Raw genomic sequence first — 19711 nt, forward strand, 5'->3', positions numbered from 1 at the left:
TGTCACAATAGACTATAACCTACCCTATGTCTACTGTGCATAAATAAATCTGATGTGTCCTACAAAAATACATAATAAAATACATAAAGGCTATTCATCCCAGCCATGAGGGCATGTTGACTTGCATACAAGAGAACGAATGGCAGAGGAGAGGACAATGTCTTCAATTACAATGGAACAGCTGAGTAAGTGAGTAAGACAGGCTGCTGGGACACATAAGCACATATGTATAAATATAGAGAGAATGGTGGGAATGAAATTTCTACAGTGTGGATATGAAAATAGCGACATGGGATGCAAACAACACCCACTTCAGCTATTTTAACAAGACTGCTTCCCTGCAGATCTGACCATCTACCTTTTCACAGAACCTCGCATTTCTGTATTTTCATCCCTTCATCGTGTCCATAAAATTCAGCTTTCCTGTTCTTGTTTACAAAACCCTATGCAGGTCAGTCCCCACATACCACCTTCTCTCTCTAAACTGGCTGAGTGACTGCTCTTCATCTCTTTCCACCCCTCTTACCTCTATGAAGCTGAAATATCAGGAGGACACCTTCCTGACAAGGTTGATCAATGACTCCATTCTGTTCTTGTGCAGGTCCCTCCCTTTGCCACACTTCATCCACCCCTCAGAACAGAATGAAACTATAGAAGAGATTAACTTCCCAGCTGCCCACAATGAGGCTGAATCAATCTTTGCAAAGCATTTCTTGAGTGTAACGGGTTCACTAAATAGTAATACTTATACATCTTTTGAAAGAAACATAGTCCACTTCCAGTTGGGCCAAATACACTTGCTAGCATAGTTTCACATGCATCAGAAACTCATATAAATGAGACAACCTCAAGATTTGCGTACAACCTCTTTGAACTTGTGTGCATACTTCTCACTGAGCTTGCCTGAGATTTAAATGCCACTATGGTATTAAAACTGAGTCTGATCTAGTTCAGGTGGAGGCACTGCTCTTGGCAAAGTATATCCTTAGATAGACAGAGTTTAAAACAAGGAAGTAAAATAGGAAGTTATAATCAGAAGATGATGAGAAATCTAATACAGAGGAAAGCCAGTGATACCAGTTACAGGGTTCTACCTCCCCCAAGCTGTTCTTATCTGTCTGGTTTCTAAAAAGCTACTCTATCTTCTCTACTTGAGAAACAGGGACGTAGCTCAGTCCCTTCTGGTAGATTCGGCTGTCAATATCACAGCCAGTTTCTGACCCAGCTGTTCAAAACCACTTCCAACAAACTCATCTTCCCGCTGTTCTGCTGAATTGAGATCCAATTATCAGAAATTCCTTCTTGGAAACTGCATTGCATATGCTTTCCTCAGAAGATTATTATTTTTCTCCCTTGCTCTTCAAGGTCTGAGCATTACAGGCTTAGAGCCAACTTTTTGGCTTTTTCTGATTACTATCCATCTTCCTTAAATTGGTTTGTATTATTTTGGCAGCATACACTTTCCCCGGACTTTCATGCAATGGTGAAGCAGGGCAGCGCTTGTGAGCTCAAGGTTGTTCCTTGGCAGCAGGATAGGGTCAGAAAGCATTAGTTACAACATGCCACATATATATTTTTATAATATTTCCCCTTTCCAAAAATTAAAAAGAGAAGGAACACATCTGGCATGTTTTTAGCCCATAGATAATTCCCTGAAACATGAAAATAGCCTGCTGATAACATTAAAAGAAGATTCAAATTGAAAATATTGCACTCTCCAAATTCTCAGCCATGATACACAAAAACCATCTTCTTTCCTAAATGCCAGCTCTCACTTTTCAAAATGCCATGCATACAGTTATAGAGGGAATTCTGTCTGGCCCAGAGTACTATAAATTCTAATTAAAACCAATACCATTTATCAGACAACTGTCAGTTTAATAACTTCCTCTCAACATCATTATATCACAATAATGATATATCACCAGGGACTTCAGAACAGCAGCACACTCGTTAAACAACGTAAGCAGCAAAATTTACCCTATGGCATGTCTTTCCAAGAGGCGCTGAACTGGCATAGAGAGTTTTCCCAGAAAACGTTTGATGATCGGTCGGCTCTTTGCGAATTTGTCTTTAACTTCTATTTCCAGGACATCCGTGGGCAGGGAGACAAAGCTGAATTGCTGAAATAAAAGAAGGGCACAGAACAATAAGCTGGTGGCTGGGCCACAGCAACACAGAGTACTACAGCTGAGAGGAACACCTCAGCACAGAGATATGAGGATCTAGTGAGGTGAAGGATACATGATCACTCTTTTCAGACACACTTTTCAGATAGATTGTTTTGAAATATCTCCTTTTCTATTCTTCTGTGCCCCAGCTTAAAAAGGAAGAACTCTGAAAACTCTATCGGATCAGTCTCCTAACCTGGTTCATGCCACAGTCTCACAAAGAGCTCAACCAGAAGGCAAGCCACAGCACAGGTTACTGTCACAAACAATACTGGGAAAAACAGGAACAGCACCATCTAAAACTGCTCCTGTCACCAAGTGCATTGAAATGTCTTGACTGCTGTCTCAGCTGGTCTGGTCGTAAGAACATCTATTTGTCAGTAATGTTTCAGTAAGCTTTTAGAGACTGTGTGCATGCAAATCTTGTAGGAACAAGGAGAGGGATATTTCAGGTTGCAGGAACAAGCATTGGAGCATTAGAGCACCTGGAGATGTCTAGATGTCCCAAAGCTCAATTTAAAAATAGTGGTGAGGAGGAAATATATTAGGTAACTTGGCTTTGCTTTCTCCTAGACTGGCAAAATCCAGTACAGGTGTGGAGCTGGTGACACAGGTCACAATAATTTTTCCAAACATCCGCTACTACTAGAATATCATCAATCAAAAAAGCACATTTGTGCTGTGGTGCACAATAGTAGGAAAACTGACAAACCACAGTTCACCTGAGAGGTCAGTATTGATCTGGAAGACAGTTTCTGTGGTAAGTGAATATTGAGATAGATGAAAGGATTGTTCTAGCTTTCCCCCTGCCAAACCCAATCTTCAGAACAGAATCATTCTCTGGGTTATCAAGGCCTGGAGTTAAAGCCCTAAATCACTTAATCTATTGAAACATGGTCTAATTCAGAGATGCTTAAACAGCTTCAAGTGAAACCAACATGAGTGGGATATTCCGTTAATCACACCCTGCAAAAATGCAAATAATCAGAGTAGTACAATTCAAACAAGAGCTAAAGTGTTATTTTCTTCTTGCTTTCTTCTATATCTTTGCAACAGGCTACCAATTAAGATAAATGCACCAAACAGGAGAACCTGAATTCTCCATGTATAATGGAAAGTTGCCCTAAAATATAAGTTGTCTTACTATTACTGTTTCACCTGCTAAAAACCTTGAGTAATTACCAGTTCATGACACTTGAAAGCAGAAGAGGGGAATTAACTTTAAAATGAATTATTGTAACATAGAGCAATTTCCCATTTAATGAATTCTCCTTTTTTGTGCTGCTGACTCCTATATTATAAAAGTCTCTGTGGGGTGGAGCATGCACATACAGGTAAAGAGCGAACTGTCCACAAGTGAAAAGTAAAATGTAGGTTTAACAATCCAGATCTTCTGAGGTCAATAATATATTGTCTTGTGGTGCAACTCTGAAGCAAATCAGAATTTGCATGGAAATTTATTTCCATAGTATCACGTGGAACCAAGCCTGACAGCTCCTTCCTTGCACAGGACACATAGTGACTTTTCCAGAGTAATAATCAGCACCTGAGCAGAGAGTATGGACCCCAGGAGCAAAATGTTTTGGAATCAGCCAAAGAAAGTGTCCCTTTTTCCTTGAACAGCTGTGCCTCAAGACTTACAAACACCAGGATATTCCATGAAAAGTGCAAAATCCAATTGTGCTCAGATTCCATCACCTGCCAACTGTTGCATTTTGGCATACCAAGACTGCTCTGGGACCAGTCTCTGGTCCCAAATGTTTCCTCTAGAAGGATGTTCTTACTCATAAAACCAGCAGCATTTTGGAAACACAGTCAAGCCTTTAAGATTAGAAGTGTCCAAGCTTCTGTGACAGAGCTTCTGTGGCAGAGCTTCTGCGGCAGAGCTCAAAGGCTTTGCCATTTGGAGGCAACTGCAGTCTGAGATCAAAAGTGAACTCACTGAAATGGGTTTGAAGTCAGCTCGGAGAACAGTGATAATTTTACATAATTCAGTTTTCCATTATCTAAGAAGTTGCTCCTGCTGTTGCTCTCATCTAGTTTAATTCATATTGGGCAAGATTTTCCTAAGGCAATCTCTGACTGCAGGTGTCTCAGGCTCATGCCATCCACACTGAAAATCCAAAAGGAATCCTTGTTTGTAGAACAAATGGGCAGAGTAGCCCTCTGAAAAAATGGATCACAGTGAAACACCTTGGTTTGAGGACTCGGAGACTTTTAAGTGCATTTTCAAAAATCACCAATCACTTTTGAAAACATGTTTCTTGTGACATTTAATGATTGGAATGTAATCTTTGGATGTGGAAGCAAATCATCATCAAATCCTACTTTCCCTCTTGTCCTTCACCATCTTTTCTGACAAGTGCCAGACCCTGTACCTTAGCCACAAAATACTGTTTGTACTTACACTGTTCAAAGCCTTGGCCTTTACTATCCTGCTTGGCCTCTACTATCCTGTCTGTCTGGAAAGAAAGGACTCTGTGTTTCATGGTCTTATCCAACATAACTAACGTAAAGTACTAATATATTACTGATGGAAAAAATTAAATCCTCTCCTTGCCTAATATTTACTAATTATCACACAGTGGCCAGTTTGTGAAAACGAAAGCATAAGCTTCACATCTAAGTTTAAAAAAAAAAACAAAACCCAAAATCCCAAACAAAGAAAAACAAAACAACCCTATCATACCTCAAGCCCCCCAAACAAACAAATAAACAACAAACAAACAAAAAGACACTGATTATAAATTCTGCGGTACCCTTGGGTTAACACTCAGGGATGTTGTGATTAATTATTTATCCCAAGGAGAGGTAAAAAAGGAGGCTGCAAAATCACAACAGAGATAAAAATCAACTGTCTTCAGGAGGAGGGAAGTTTGATGAAACTTCTAACACTTCACCATTGATAACCAAAAGAGCTGCATTTTAAGAACAAGCCTACTGACATTTTTTTATGTTACTATTAAAATTTTTAATGTAAGTCTTCTGTTATTTGGAACTTTTCTTATTATAACTCTTAGTGTTACAGAATTAAGTCAGAAGTTCAGCTTTCACATTTTAAAAAATATAATACTCATAGTTGCATAGTTGCAGAGGAAAAGCAAGAATACTTTAGCATAATAAGCCCAAGCATACTATTTTTAAAATACTTCTGATTTTTTTGACAGTCATTACCTGAAGCCAGATTATTTTATCTTTTTCATCTGGCACTGACTACTCGATATTTTCTTTCACAATCTAAACCAGCAATCTTTACCCTATATGTTTTCACTGGGCCACAGCTCACTTTGTGGGCTTGTTCATTGGTTATTTTATTCTTTTCCAACAAAAGCTTAAATCCTTTGAATCACAACCACTAGTGCAAACTCTGCAAGACTGGTCAAGAACTTCATGGAACCTGCTGGAATACAAAGTCACTAAACTAAATTTTACACTGAGACTAACTGTAGAAGAGTATACTGAAGTTTACACAAATGGGCTTTTTTTTTTTTTTCTACAGTCAAAAAACAAAGTGAAAGTATAATTTCTGGCAGTTCTTTAATTCTGATGTCATGACTTTTTTTCCAAACCTTAAGCCTCTCCAGCTGTTCAGAGGTCCACCAAACTTGACAATGTCTTCATGGAAGTGGTTTATTACTCTGTCTGAGCCTTTCTTTTACTCAAATAAAAAAAAAATCTTAAAGGAAGTAATGGATTTCAACACAGGTACTAACTCATCTACCAGAATAGCTACAGTTTCAAGTCCAAAGTCCAAGAAGAAAACTTTGTCTAGTGACTGATTATGTGTTTATTTGGACAATAGTAGACAACAGGACACCTGTAAAAAACAATTCACAACAATTTATTTAAGTGATTACTAGAAACTGAAGTTCTTACTTGATCCACAACCAAAATTCAAGTAAAATGCATTATATAAAATTTAGGGAACAAAACTCTTGCAAGTAATGGGCAGACCCCAAATTTATATATAATCTACAGCAGTCAGTAGATGAACAGGTAACAAACAGGAAATTAAATCTCTATTCTCTGATCAGCCCAAGCCAGTAACTACAAGTGCATTGCCCTGTTTATCACACCAACTTGCTGCAAAACGACTCTTAGAACTTGAGAGGATACATGAGACAGCACACTCCAAGGAGGAGATAGCGGACTGCCTCAGCAGAATGAAATGCCTTTAGGAATAACCTGTTTCTCACAGAGGGCCTGGCCCTAGAAATAGCTTCTGACCCCATCTTGTCAATGTGTTATCTGATCCTTACCAGCTAGGGATGCAAGAGTTCTTCTTTATAAGAAAGGTGAGGAGATCCTCCAGTGGAAGGATGAGCTAGTGAACCAGCTGCCCTTGTGACTGGAAGAATCCCAGACTAAAAAACCCTGTGAGTTAGAGGCTTTGGAAAAGAGTATAGATCTCCAGAAGGGAAAACCTTTTTATTTTCCTCTAGAAAATAAAGGACTGTTAGAAGTAAAGGCTGTCTGTCAGGTATATCCCTAAAAGGAAGTTACAATCAGAAAGCCTGAGCACAAGGAATGATTGACAATCCCTGATATACTGGGGGAAAATAGCACTTGTGAGCTGCAGAAAGGAGGCCTTGTGGAGGCTAATGTTTCCTAACCTCTGGAATGCCTTGGCCATGTCTGCATTAGGAAAATTTATGGTACAATGTGAATGGATCTGGAGAGCAAAGCAGCTGGTGCTGTGTACCTGACTACCACATCCAGACATGTTGCAAGGGTTTTACCATGAAGCGACTCCAGGCTGGTGCCCTAGACTGAACTCCCATTTATTGTCTGAAAAGCGCCTGGTGCACTCCTGAAGCACATCTGTTCACTTCACTTCTGCTGAGAGTAATTGAGTTCATGCACTTCTGGACTGAAATGTGGTATCTTTAGTGGGGAGAGCAGGAGATTTGCTTTGAAATAGATCTCTTGAATGGAACACAAATACTATTATAGATGGACCCAGAGAATTGTTAAGAACCATGATCAATAGAACAAGTTAGTATGTGTATTATTTTCCCAGTGTCTTCTTCAATTATTTCCTTTTTTGGATGTAATTGCATTTCTCTAGAATGATGATGTCTAGGAGGAAACAGACTTGCTCTAGATGCAAAGTCATTACATTCTCTCTACTTTCCCCACTTCTTCAGCCATTTGTCAATGCCTGTCCCACTTGTCACAGTGGCAAGAGATGCTTTGCTCCTACACATTTAATGCAAAGAGGGAGTAGGACAGGAGAGAGAGACCATTTTAGTTCCTCACTTACAGAAAAACTACAGCATTATAGCACATCTTATTATACACTGGAGAATCTGTACCAGGCTCATCCTCAAAATGCCCCTACCAATGGAAAAGCTTTAGCTGATATTTTCTCAGGCAACAAAAATCAATAAGGTATAATTAATGATTTCCATAGAAATACAGAAATAGAGGGAGAATAAAGAGCAAAAGTGGCATGATAAAGAAAATCACAGCAATATATCGACATGTTAAGCCTTCTTGGGTTAAGCAGTGTATCATAAATTTTGGCTCCAGTCAGTAATAAGTCATTAGGCTTCTCCTTTCATTTACACAGATTTTACACAGCTGCCTCCTGCAGATTCACTCTTGCACAGATAGAAATCAGAATCAAAGCTACCTAGAATCAGCTGAGACTTTCATACTCTCACACCATCTCAATGATCTAAATGTATATCTGATTTTACATTCCTGCTGGCATCTTCAAGCATAATCTATAAACACTGTAGTAAACACCACTGAAAGCATTTCAGTAACCTACAGTAACCTACTTTTCAGTGCCTATTTGCTTCCAGGCTCAGCAATGGTTATACAGACACAGATTATTAATTTAATTAATGTGAACACATCTGGAGGGGACCATAATGCATGATACATAAGGTAAAGAACAAAGGCCCATGCTAATGCTGACCTGGCAAAATGCATCTGTATCCATTTATAAGAGAACAGAACCACTTCCAGAGCTTGGAATAGTTTTCATAGAAAGCCAGCTACTGGTGATGATTCATTTCCAGGTTTTATTTTTACCAAACTTGTTTGCATCCCTGAATACAGATGGATCCCAGTGACTCAACAGCACTATCTAGAAGTTGAAATGAACAGAGCATGTCCATTAGCACCAATCAGACAAGTTATGGGCAAGTCAAATTCTTTTAAAACAGTCAGTGTAATAATTAGTAGACAGTATAATAAAGTCAGTACAGCAAAGATAAATTAATACACTGGTGACAGGAAAAATTGGGCTCTTGATTTGGAGTTGAATAAGCAACAGAATTAAAATTAAAATTTATTTGTGATATCCTTCATGTACAGGGATGATACAAGCAGAAGTAAATCTTAAAAGGCTGTGAATTACATTTGATGGATGAAGATAAATTTATTCTTTCAGCTGAATATTTCATTAGTTGGTTTTATTTCAAATACTCCAGTGAAACAATTACAGTCTTAATGTACATGCCACTCTCTGTCTGTATTACTCTGTTCTTCATTCAAAAACCTCCTCTACGTGTCATTATTTCCCCATATAACACTAATTGCACCAACAGCTGGATAAGCTCATCAAGAATTCCAGTTTCTTAAGCTTTCTACATTAATCCTTAGTGACAAGACAAAATACTGCAGTCAGTAGTGCCAAGGGCAGAACTCCACTGCTGCCATGGGCGGAGACATGCCTATTCCTACTAGGAGAGACTGCTGGAATACAGCAGTGACTGCAGGGGGCCAAATCCAATGCAGTTCTTTATTATTCTGGCGTGGCACAACTGTTGGGGGCTTTTCCCCTACCATAAAAGGGATTCACATAAATGCACACGTTGATGTTCTAAAGTCTGATTCAATCCTTTCTACTGAACTCCTTCCAAGTCAGATAGGGCCTTCAGAAAACTGGCTTTCTGGATTTCTCCCTCAGATTAATCTCAGAATTGTCTACGAATTTATTAGCATAGCAAAGACTGAAAATATTTGAAGACTCTCATCAGCACTAGTATACAAAACTAGCAAGACTGATAGTCTTCTAGATGCAGAAGTTGCAAGTAAAATGCAGTTCTAGAAGAATAACATCCTAAAAAAAATCTAGATGATTTTTCACACCATTCCTGAGAAAGCTAAAGTTGTCTTGGACTCTCGCACTTCAATCATCAACAGATATTAAAATCTGTAGCTGTAAAGCTATAGCTTGTCTGTGTAGTCAAACAATGTTTTACTCTTTACCTGGACATGTGAGCAGAAATGTTATACAGGGAAGCTGCCACCCACAAGGCTTCACTCATACTAAATTCAGGATCTGGATTTCACTTCACCTGTATATTGTTTTCATGCTTAGGCGTGAAAGGCCTCCAAGTTTCTACAGCATATTCTTTTGTGTTTGGCAGTAGAAGGGAGAAAAACTTATCCAGGTTAAACAATAAGGAGTTCAGTCAGTGTGATGTTTCTGTTGTTTTTATTTTGGTCTTTTATTGAAATTATGGAATGATTCTGTGAGGCCATGGTAGGACTGTCAGCATTCCAGTGTTCTGAATATTAGATCAAAATCAGACCAAGCACACCCTTTTAGTTTAAATTCATACTGTTGAGTCAAACATATTAAAACATCTTCAATGGTTTTACTCTGTTCTGGAAAGACTCAGCTTTGCTCAAGTACCCCTGCTTGTATGACTCTAGGTCTGTGCTACATCAGGTAGCACCCATTTTATCAGCCAACATAAAGCCTCTAGAGAGGCAGAGAGCTAACATAAAACCCTTATTGCCTGATCTGGCTACTTTGTCAAAGTGTTTTTCAGTCCCAGAACTGCTGAGTGGTCTATCACATACCAGTTCAGCATTCAGGATCACAGAATCAGTGCCCAAGTTATAACTCTGCATTAAGAAAAGCAGTCACACACCAGCACTCAGATAGTCAGTTGCATCTTGACATTCCTGCAGGCGGCATCCAAACTCAATGCTTCTATCACTGATGATGGCCTGCACTACAGAAGCCACCTCCCGCTGGTGTTCAAGCCCCTGAGTGCTTCCTTCTTCTGATTTCGCATTGGTAATCTCAAGAGGCAGCTTCCATGAGAAATTATTCAAGTGCAACATTTATGAAAGGTTGTGAGTTATCTGAGGTGCAGAGAGCATGAGTTACTCAGCTGAAAATACTGTAAATCTCTGTATCAGGTCTGACATACTAACTGCTATTTGTTAAGTGCTCTTGCTCTCTGCTTATTCACATCAATTAATTCACTAGTGAAATGTGGCTGTCTTCAGAGTGATAAGGCAGCCATTCCAAACACTCTTTTCTCTCAATTATATTTTAATAGTGTTTGTAAAAGCTGAGGCAAAGAAACAAGGAGTGAAACCGCAGGAAGTTGAGATTGTTTTTAACCTAGTAGTGGGCTCCCATTTTTGGGCAATCTACTCCTCCAGAGTTAGATTATCGGAGTTGAAATTCAATGTGTTATTTAACAAATGACACTTCCTACTACTTTAAATGTGCTGAGCAGTTGCATCAGCCAATTTTTATAGTCATCTCATTGGTCATCTCATTCCTCAGAGCTCTCCTTCCACTCACCAGTAAATAAAACAAGAATTGAGGAAACAGTCTGCTCAAGCTGCCATAGTTAAGAAATAAATACCATAAATATATTTAAGGTGAAGTCCAGAAACCTCAAGTACTTTATCTGCCAAACCATAGAATTTCCTATCCAGTTGGAGGTACGTGAACTACTTTTTAACCCACTTTGCTTTGTTCCTGTGATCTATTACTTATCTGAACTGTGTATCACTTCACTGATTTCTGAAAAATGAAATATTTTTAAATGAGCTGTTTCCAAACAATATGACAGTACACACATTGTTTCAATAGGAAACAATATGGAAATAGTGTCATTATTTTTCTACTATCTATATTAGAAGATAAGCATTCACCCTTCTCAGTTCCACTATATATACACAAGAGTTGGGAAATGGGCACTTCCTTCTGAAATTTTCTTTGCATTTTATCTCCAATCAGCATGACAGGACTATTCACCCTTTGTGCTTTTGCAACTGACTGGGCTGGCAGGGCAATACCTGCCTAATCTGGGGTTGTACAGTCAAGCTGTCCAGTGCCAAGTGGTTTCCAGGCACTCACTTATTTAACATTACAGATGTTTCTGAAGAGCATGTGGAAACATACAGAAACATCTTCAAAATTACATCCCTCTATCAGGAGAAGTCACCACCTTGGGCTTTAACTTCTCTCAGAAAACAATTCTCAGTGTGAGGGCTCTTTCACCTTTACGGTGAGCCCTGCTGCAAGTGTCAAATTGTCACTTGCTACTCCTTATCTGTAAGAAATTCCCAGTTCCGTATGTCTACTTGTCTAAAGTACTGCAAATCAGAGCAATGGAAGAATAGCTTTAAGTCAGGATAACTTGTGCTGAATAGCATTTGAGCAGCCTATGAAATTAAGATGATCATCAATATTATATGAGACAGATAAAAATTTGCCTGAGGTACGAGGGTGCTCCCAGCACATTTGTATAACGCAGGTGGTTACTATACAAACAGAATAGCCTAGTAAATATATGAGGAAGAATACCAGAACAAATTAATATAAGTAAATCAGTCATCTTTTAGTCTGTAGGACTTTTAGTGCTGAAGCCCTTGAAAACTGAAGTGACTCTTTCTGAATTTTCTCAAGGGTAATCAAGAACATATAGAAAGATCCTACTCTGCAGATATTTCAATAATTTTATTTCCCTAATCCAGATTTTTTCAAGTTTAGCATCCAATACAAATCAGATAGGTCATTCAATTGAAAAAAAAAAGAAGAACATTTGCCTTCTATACACATGAAGTGACAGAGAATCTAAGAAAAAAATGACCCTTTGGAAATAATGCTAAAATTTGTTTTTGCGAAAACAACTTGTGACTGATACTCTTAATGAAATGGCTATGAGTCCTCAGCATTTTGTCAGTTCATATATTCATATCCATGAGTGAGAAAGTGGACAGAAGAATGGCTACCACCATGATTCAGCAACAGTTTTCAGTCTTCCCTCTCCCCTTGTCCCATGAAGGAACAAAGTTGCAGAAAATCAGGCCTAGGGTCTTCTGTACAGCACAAACCAATGCAGCTCTTCAGTAATAAAACAAGGAGTTCAGACAGGCTGGTTGCACAGACTGCAGCACAAATGCACAATATTGAAGGAGGAGAAGGCAGAAGGAGAACATGCTGAACCATGGCTTGGCTCTTTTATACTCCCTTGCCACTCATGGGCTAACAACAGAAAGGGGGAAGCAGCATGCTTGCATGTGATCAAGAAAACCTGAGGGCTGAACAGCAAAGCTGGAAGCCAGCTGTGCTCTTTTCCATGTCCATAATTAGGCCATTTCATTTTTTCTCCTTTTCTCACTGCCAAACTCCACTTGGAAAAGAAATGTCAGTCCACAAACTCAGTCATTTGGCACAGCTTGAGGAGAAGACGCCTGTGACATTTTAACAGGGCCACAACCCTATGTACTGAGCATCACACACAGAGAGCAAGTTTCTCCTTCATACCTGCTCCCCTCTAGTTCTGTGTCTTATGCACTTCACTGAAAGGTCTCTGCCAACTGCCTGATCCTCCACACCAGTTCTAGCTTGACCATGTCCACAGCTCAACCTAGGACCTCTCAACCAGATACATCTGATGCTTGGCTCCACAGAGAAGTTATGACTTGATGGATGCCTCATAAAAATGTCCTCAATTAAGTCCTGTTAGAAGGCATTTTTCTCTGATTAGTTTCAAGGTTGTTTTCCCAGTTACACAACCTCCCCCACCACATAACCTGATGTTTTTCCAGGTAGGAGAATTCAATCCTATTTCTGCTGTCTTTTTGCCCACTCACAGTTCCATGTCTATAGAGTTTGACCTAATTATCCCTCAGCTACTTTACAATTTGCATTTTAATTTGAATAAATCTGTGCAGTGTATTTGTTTACTTTTACTCTTTCCTGCAGTGGAGATATTGTTGTGACAGAGCATACCAGTAAATCACACCCAGTATGTCAGGATCCTTTAATTCCAAAGAGATTCCTTATTCTTTGCTGCCTACTGCCATTTTGCATGTAATTTAAAAACAGCAGGCAGCGATTGAACTCTCAGAACTCATTAATACATACAAGTCCTTCCAACAAAAAGAAGCAGACTAGAGACTATTTCTTCAAGGTGATGGCCAAATGTGCCTAAGTTGTCTTTGATTTGTTTTGCCACTGATGCTTTTCAATCATATTGCTTCTCTTTATTTGCATGCTGTACTTGTTGTGCTTCATATAATGTCTGTGTGTAAGAACACTACAACAATATAGCAGCAGCTTTTCATGCTATATAAGTTTATTTTTCAATTCTGTTTTATACCTGCCTTCAATAAATAACAGCTTTATAAATAACACCAATGAAGTACAACCTACACTGAAAGTATACTGAAAGTTTTAATGTACATCTTTGTAGCTAATTAAGCCTTTTGTACTGAGACAAGTAGTCATGAAATACATCAAGTACAGTTAGGTGAACAACTATTTAGCCAAGAATTCAATTAAAAAAAAAAAATAGTACTAGAGTAATGTCCATGTTTTAAGAAAGTATCAGCTGAACTCTCCAACTGCTTACCTCTCCTTGCCAGATAGGGTTAACAGTGTTACATATGATCTTGGATCTTTTCTCTTGTCCGTGATGAGGAAGGGCTGGGAAGATGCTATGCTTTCCGGGCTGGATGGAAATCTTCAGATAAGGATCTGGATTGAAGAACATCCCCTTCTTCAGACCAAAAGCCTGGAAATCTGAAAGGTAAAGAACCAGACTATTTTTCACATTCCAGGCATCTCTTTGGGATGCTAGGAGCAGTATAACAAACTCAAATAATATGGCATGAATGTGAAAAAACTTGCTATGTTTATTGTGACACAGTGTAATGACAAACCATAATGATCTTGTGATTCAGAATTTACAAATTATTACATAATGAAACCGCAAATTTACAGTCTGATTGTGCAGACTGATTCAGCTTCTAAATCAATATTTATGCAACTTCGAGTGATATACTAATTTTTCTAATAAGCTGAGCACTTGCTCAGCCTGACTGTAGTGGAAGGACTACTCTGAAAAAGAGATCTTGTCATTTAATGTCAAAGTCATGTCATTTGGTACCCAGTGGATGCCATTTTTCCTAGGTATCAATTTTACCACTGTACAGATCTTACCTTTTACACCACTTTTTTCTACATGAGATGTCATTTTACATTTTTCCCCACTTTAAATAATTTTCTTCCCTGCATAGGTTAACCTCACCTTAGGAAAACTCTTGTCTATAATATCCAAATTTTAAGCAGGGCTTTACAGCTGCAGAACTCCCAGGAAACATAATATATGTTGCACACACAAAAAATGCCAAGGCACTTACTTGAAAATTTCCCCATAACATTCTGAAGAAAGACACAATGCCCGTCATGATCTATCCCTGTGAAGCTGATGAAATGCAAACTAATCTGCTGGTATATCATTAATTTTGGCTCAACAGACACAGACTGACCTCTTCGGTCTTCTCTTTTTTTCAGATGCATTTCTAAGCTTTCTTTGGAACACATAAGCACTTATTCCTATTAGTGAGTTCAGTAGCTAATTTATTTTCCATCACTCTTTGCATGGAGATTCTCCTCTCTTTAAAGCTTTATTTCACATTGGGCTATAAGCACTGTACTGCATTCTGCCTATTTCCTCTTGCTGTATTGGAGAGATAAAAAGTATTAGACATAATGGTTTCTAAAACTGTATAGAAGCATACCTAAACATTCAATTTAAACACGTATTTTTTTCTTCTAGCAGTTTTTGAAAACATTAATTTTCATAGTCTTCTAATTCTCTTCTGATTAAAAACCCAATTATTCTGGCAGGTTGTGGGAGACCATAAAAAACCCTCAAGGCAGATATTTTGGATGACTCTGAAAATCATACACACTGCACACCATCATCAGTATTTTTTCCAGAAAATAGCTGTATCAACCCCAGTTGTATGTTGCTTCCTTAACATATGGTAATAGCACAATACAATAACACAATGAAATGTGAAAGTTAAAAAGAATTGCTATTCTTTCTGTGGGTTTTAATCATCTATTCCACCATACAATTCATGTTGCAGATATCCAAAAACTGTTGGACAGATGGTCCTGAAACAGACTATATTTTAAGAATCTCATTCTTGAGACATTCTCTAACAAAAAAAAAAACAAACCAAACCAAACCAAAAATAAACAAACAAACAAAAAAACAAAAAAAAACCCCAAAAAATAGAGGACACCACTACTAAGGGCTTATTTGAAAATACATTGCTGAAACTATGTACTGCCACAGTCCTAGCAATACTATCACACAAAGAAAATTATCTGTTTCAAAAAGGTAATACTGATTTTTCCCCGCCCTTTTCTGTTTTCTGAGTGGACAATCTCTGTGTAACTAGCATGTATCTCATCTAAGAGCCCTGCTGAAATCCTATATGGCAAACTCTTTTGCTTTGGATGCTGTACTGTTAGAAGTACATTCAAGAAATAGAAACCAAGATTCCAAAATGAGTATGAATGACAAGGACCAGCAGTGCATTAGCTCAGGCTGCTAACATATGAGAGGAGAGAAACACCTCTGGGATCTTATTTTCTTTCTCTCTGATACTTCCTCAAAAGAGCCTGAAACTGAAATATTCATTGCTATATATGTTTCTGTTTTTTTTTTTCCTTCAAAGAGAGAGACCACACTATCTTTGGGTACCACTGAGTAACAAAATTGTCTACTGATAGAAAAACCCTACTGATAGAAAAAACCCAGCACTCGATTATGTATACTTACAGATCATGTATCATAAAGAAAATACAGCTTCTTTCCAGTTATGGGAATTAGAGCACAGCCATGAAGATGAAGGTACTCCTAGCCTCAGTTAGTAGTCTCATTTTTGTATTCAGATGAGGAAAAAAAAGTAATTTAGCAAAGTACATGGCACAAAATTTTATTTGTGTAATTTTCTTACTGAAATTACACAGTACAACAGATTTATTTTTAAAAAAGTCAGTTAGAAACTTCAATTTTATTGTCCGAAGTATGAATAGGGCTAGCAGAATTAGCTTTCCTAACAACGAATTATATATCTCACCACAAATTCTCATCACTGTGAAAAACAGAGCATCAAAACTGAAAAAGCTCTTAATAAAGCTACATGGATATCTGCAGACAAGCAGAATTTCATTTCATTTGAAGCAAAACCTATCTGTAAGTCCTGTAACTATCTGCTGTAACTTGCTGCTGTAATGCTTACCACTCCAGCATAACTCCCCAACAGAAGGATCACAGCCATTCTGGCCTTCCCAAATGCAAATATTTTTCTCTATCATATTCAGAAAAAGGTTCAGAAGATACTCAACTTTTAAGTGAAGGTCTGAAGCTAACCGAATTTAAATCTTTGATTGAATGAATGAATTCCAGAAGGCTGGGACATTCCTTGTTGTATACTGTACACTGTAATTTTAAAGTGCATTTCTTGAAGGCATATGAGGAAATGCTACAAAGATAACTCATCTATGGTTTGCAAAGGTGCATTTTCATCCAGTCTCTTAAAAAAAATATACCATATCTTTAATAATATACCATATGTCAGTTTCTCATTTAGCCATAAATCACACTTTAGCGTGAAAGAGGTTATATACATCTAACAGTTTAAGAATGTCAGGCCATCTCTCATGACAGATGACAGAAGGAAGAAATCCAGGTAAAGACAAACCAATTACAGCCTTTCAATGCCACAGACTTGCACTACTTTTAAGTACATGCATCCTGTTTCAGCTAGGCTCTCTTCACTGGAGAAAAATGGCTTGTACTAACTGCTGCCTGCTGCTGTCCCCAAGTGACTTACAAATTTGTTCCAACTCCAGAGCTTTCTTTCCATATATGCTGATCTCCAGGTGCCTGGATGACACCTAAGGAAGCTTTACACTGGGTCACTTGCATGCACATACTCTCTATCCCAAAGGTGCGCCATAGACTTCCCTGTCTGCTTTATAAAGGAACATTTAGCAAATCTATTCACCGTGAAGCATCACAAACTTTGTGGCATTGGTGACTGGGTAGTGATGGAGACTATTTTTGTGGTGAACCAGTGTATTTATTGGAGTCAGGTGGGGATGTAAATTCCAGCCAACAGCTAGAACACATCTGTGTTCCACAATGTTTGATTTTGCCTCAATACAAATCATTAAGCTTTTGAAAGACTCGAAAAAGTCACGTTTTGTCATGCTCAGCAAGGAGATTCTCTGACAGCAATGATGAGCAAAACTACCATAAAGACATTATTTCAATTCCCTGCAGACACAGCAAGGTATTCAACCAGACCCATGCTCCATACAGAAGCATGACAGAAAAGGATGGAGAATCAGATAGAGAACCAGACTCTGGAGCAGTCTGTTATCTAAATTAATTACATTTAATCTGGTCATCAGTATGTCAGGAATAAGTTAAGGGAGCTCAAAGCTGTTCTCCCCAAGGGATAAGAAGACTTTGCCAACGTAATTTTCCTAGAAATAACACACAAGGCTATTCTGTGCAGTTTATAGATGTATCTTAAGAAGACTCAGTCCCTCTAGTCTCCTGATGGTGCATATTCTACTGAATATTCTACTGAAGATTCCAGAGTCTACAACCCAACAGAAGGGTCAAAGACTAGTAAGTAGCAGAGCTACTAGTTTTGAGAAACTGATACTGACTGATATTTTAAAACAGATGGCAAATTCCTTTCAACAAATGCCAAATATTTAATGTTCTTTGTGTTCCCAAGCACCATCCAAGTGATGACAAATGATGTCTTGCAGGTATCTATACTGGCACTTATGCAGAGGTTATTAACCCTAAGAAATTCTATGGTCAACCCACCAAATTCACAGTTTTCATATTTAGCATACTAGCCTCATGATCTCAGGACCAGGAAATGAGACATGTTCCTTATGAGCCATCTCACCCCTTGAGGGAGTGAAGACATCTTGAGTTATGTCAAACTTGCCCAGAATATACCTAAAACCAGAACTAATGAAGTTCACAGGACACTGGAAAGAGCCCGGTCTTACTGGAATGACCATGGTCAATTTAGTTTATGATCTAGCCTGAAGAATACCAAAATGGAATTTATTCTATGATCTGTTCATTAATGGCAGAAAGTAAAAAATACTGTCATCTTACTGAGATCCTGATAGTTCATGTACCAAAACACAATAAACCATCTTCATAATCCATCACAACTAAAGAGTTGCTAATTAGGATGTCAATGGACATCTCCATCATTTCCCTTCAGATTTCAAGAGCTATCAGCTCTGGTTCTGACACTGAAAAAACATACTTGAACAGAACTGGTGTCTGGACAGACTACCAATGAGGGAAGGTAATTGCCAGGGTGCTGATATGTCAGTGATTTTTTTGTAGACCTTGGACAGAACAAGAAGAACCTGTCTGAGAGTGCAGCAGTTCAACTACTGCACTGAGCTATGTAAGATACAGGCATGGCTTCAAAAAAAGAAACAACAGAACTCTGCTTGCTCAAGATTCAATGGGAGGCACATAGGTACTGCCAATCAGCCACATGCTTTTAAAGCAATACTTTTAGTTACTGTCAGTGGAACAATATTTCAATAGTAAGAGCACAGTAATATTGCATTTACTGGAATGCCAATTTGACCCATGAAGCAGTGTATGATACCAAACTTCATTTGGCAATCGCCTCTTTGGAAGAAGGTGAGCATGGATTTGCAGAAGTATTGCATCTGATATTAATTAGATTTCAAGAAGCAAATATTAAGGAATCTATTCTAGAAATCAAACAGTAATGTGCAATGATAGGAAGTATTAAAATCCAACACAGCAAACTAATGCAGGGGAATTGAGAAAGATACTACTTGAAGTACAAGAAATGACTGACTTGATCAGCTACTGAATAAGATTCTGCAACTGATATGTAAAAGGTTAAATAAAGTGCTTCTTTTTGCTCTCAGTAATTACAGACATATAGACAGACTTCAGTTTTATTTTAAAATAAAATGCAGGAAAAAAAAAAGAAAGGGCTAGTGTAGTTGCACAAAAAGCTATTTTAAGGTCTGAGATTAAAAAAAAAAAAAAAAAAAAAAAAAAGACTAAGTGGCTCAGATAAACCAAAACTTTTCTGTCACAAGGCTCCCAGGCAAAACGTTAAAGACAGTAAAATAGAGAAGAAAATACTTTTTTCCCCTAGCTGTAAATGCTTCAAAGAAAAACAAAAAGGGTTTCTCATTTGTTTAAAAAAAGGGCGGTAGAGGTATTAGAAAGAAAGTAAGTGCATTAATAAATGACAAGCAGTAGTAGAATTAATTATTCCAAAATGTCTGAGAGACAGGCTACCTTTTTAATCATCTTTAATCATCAAGAAGGAAAACACAGAAAAAGTCTCAACCATCAATGTGAACAGCTTATTACATCAAGGGAGGGTTTTTATCACTGCAAGTGATTAGCCACTGGAGCAAAGTA

The 19711-nt window shown here is 38.1% G+C and overlaps 1 protein-coding gene across 2 annotated transcripts in view; it reads right to left on the reverse strand.

Annotated features, from left to right (window-relative positions):
* The window catches only part of HECW1 (HECT, C2 and WW domain containing E3 ubiquitin protein ligase 1), a 251088-nt gene that overhangs the window by 70662 nt on the left and 160715 nt on the right, over nucleotides 1-19711 (reverse strand). For both annotated transcript variants that reach the window (XM_053933981.1, XM_053934027.1), the window contains 2 exons: nucleotides 13799-13968; nucleotides 1981-2123 (listed from right to left, as the gene is read on the reverse strand). In XM_053933981.1, the coding sequence (XP_053789956.1) occupies nucleotides 1981-2123; nucleotides 13799-13968 (313 nt within the window). The remainder of the gene's footprint in view (nucleotides 1-1980; nucleotides 2124-13798; nucleotides 13969-19711) is intronic.

The sequence above is a fragment of the Vidua chalybeata genome, chromosome 1, assembly GCF_026979565.1.
Source record: "Vidua chalybeata isolate OUT-0048 chromosome 1, bVidCha1 merged haplotype, whole genome shotgun sequence".
NCBI lineage: Eukaryota > Metazoa > Chordata > Aves > Passeriformes > Viduidae > Vidua > Vidua chalybeata.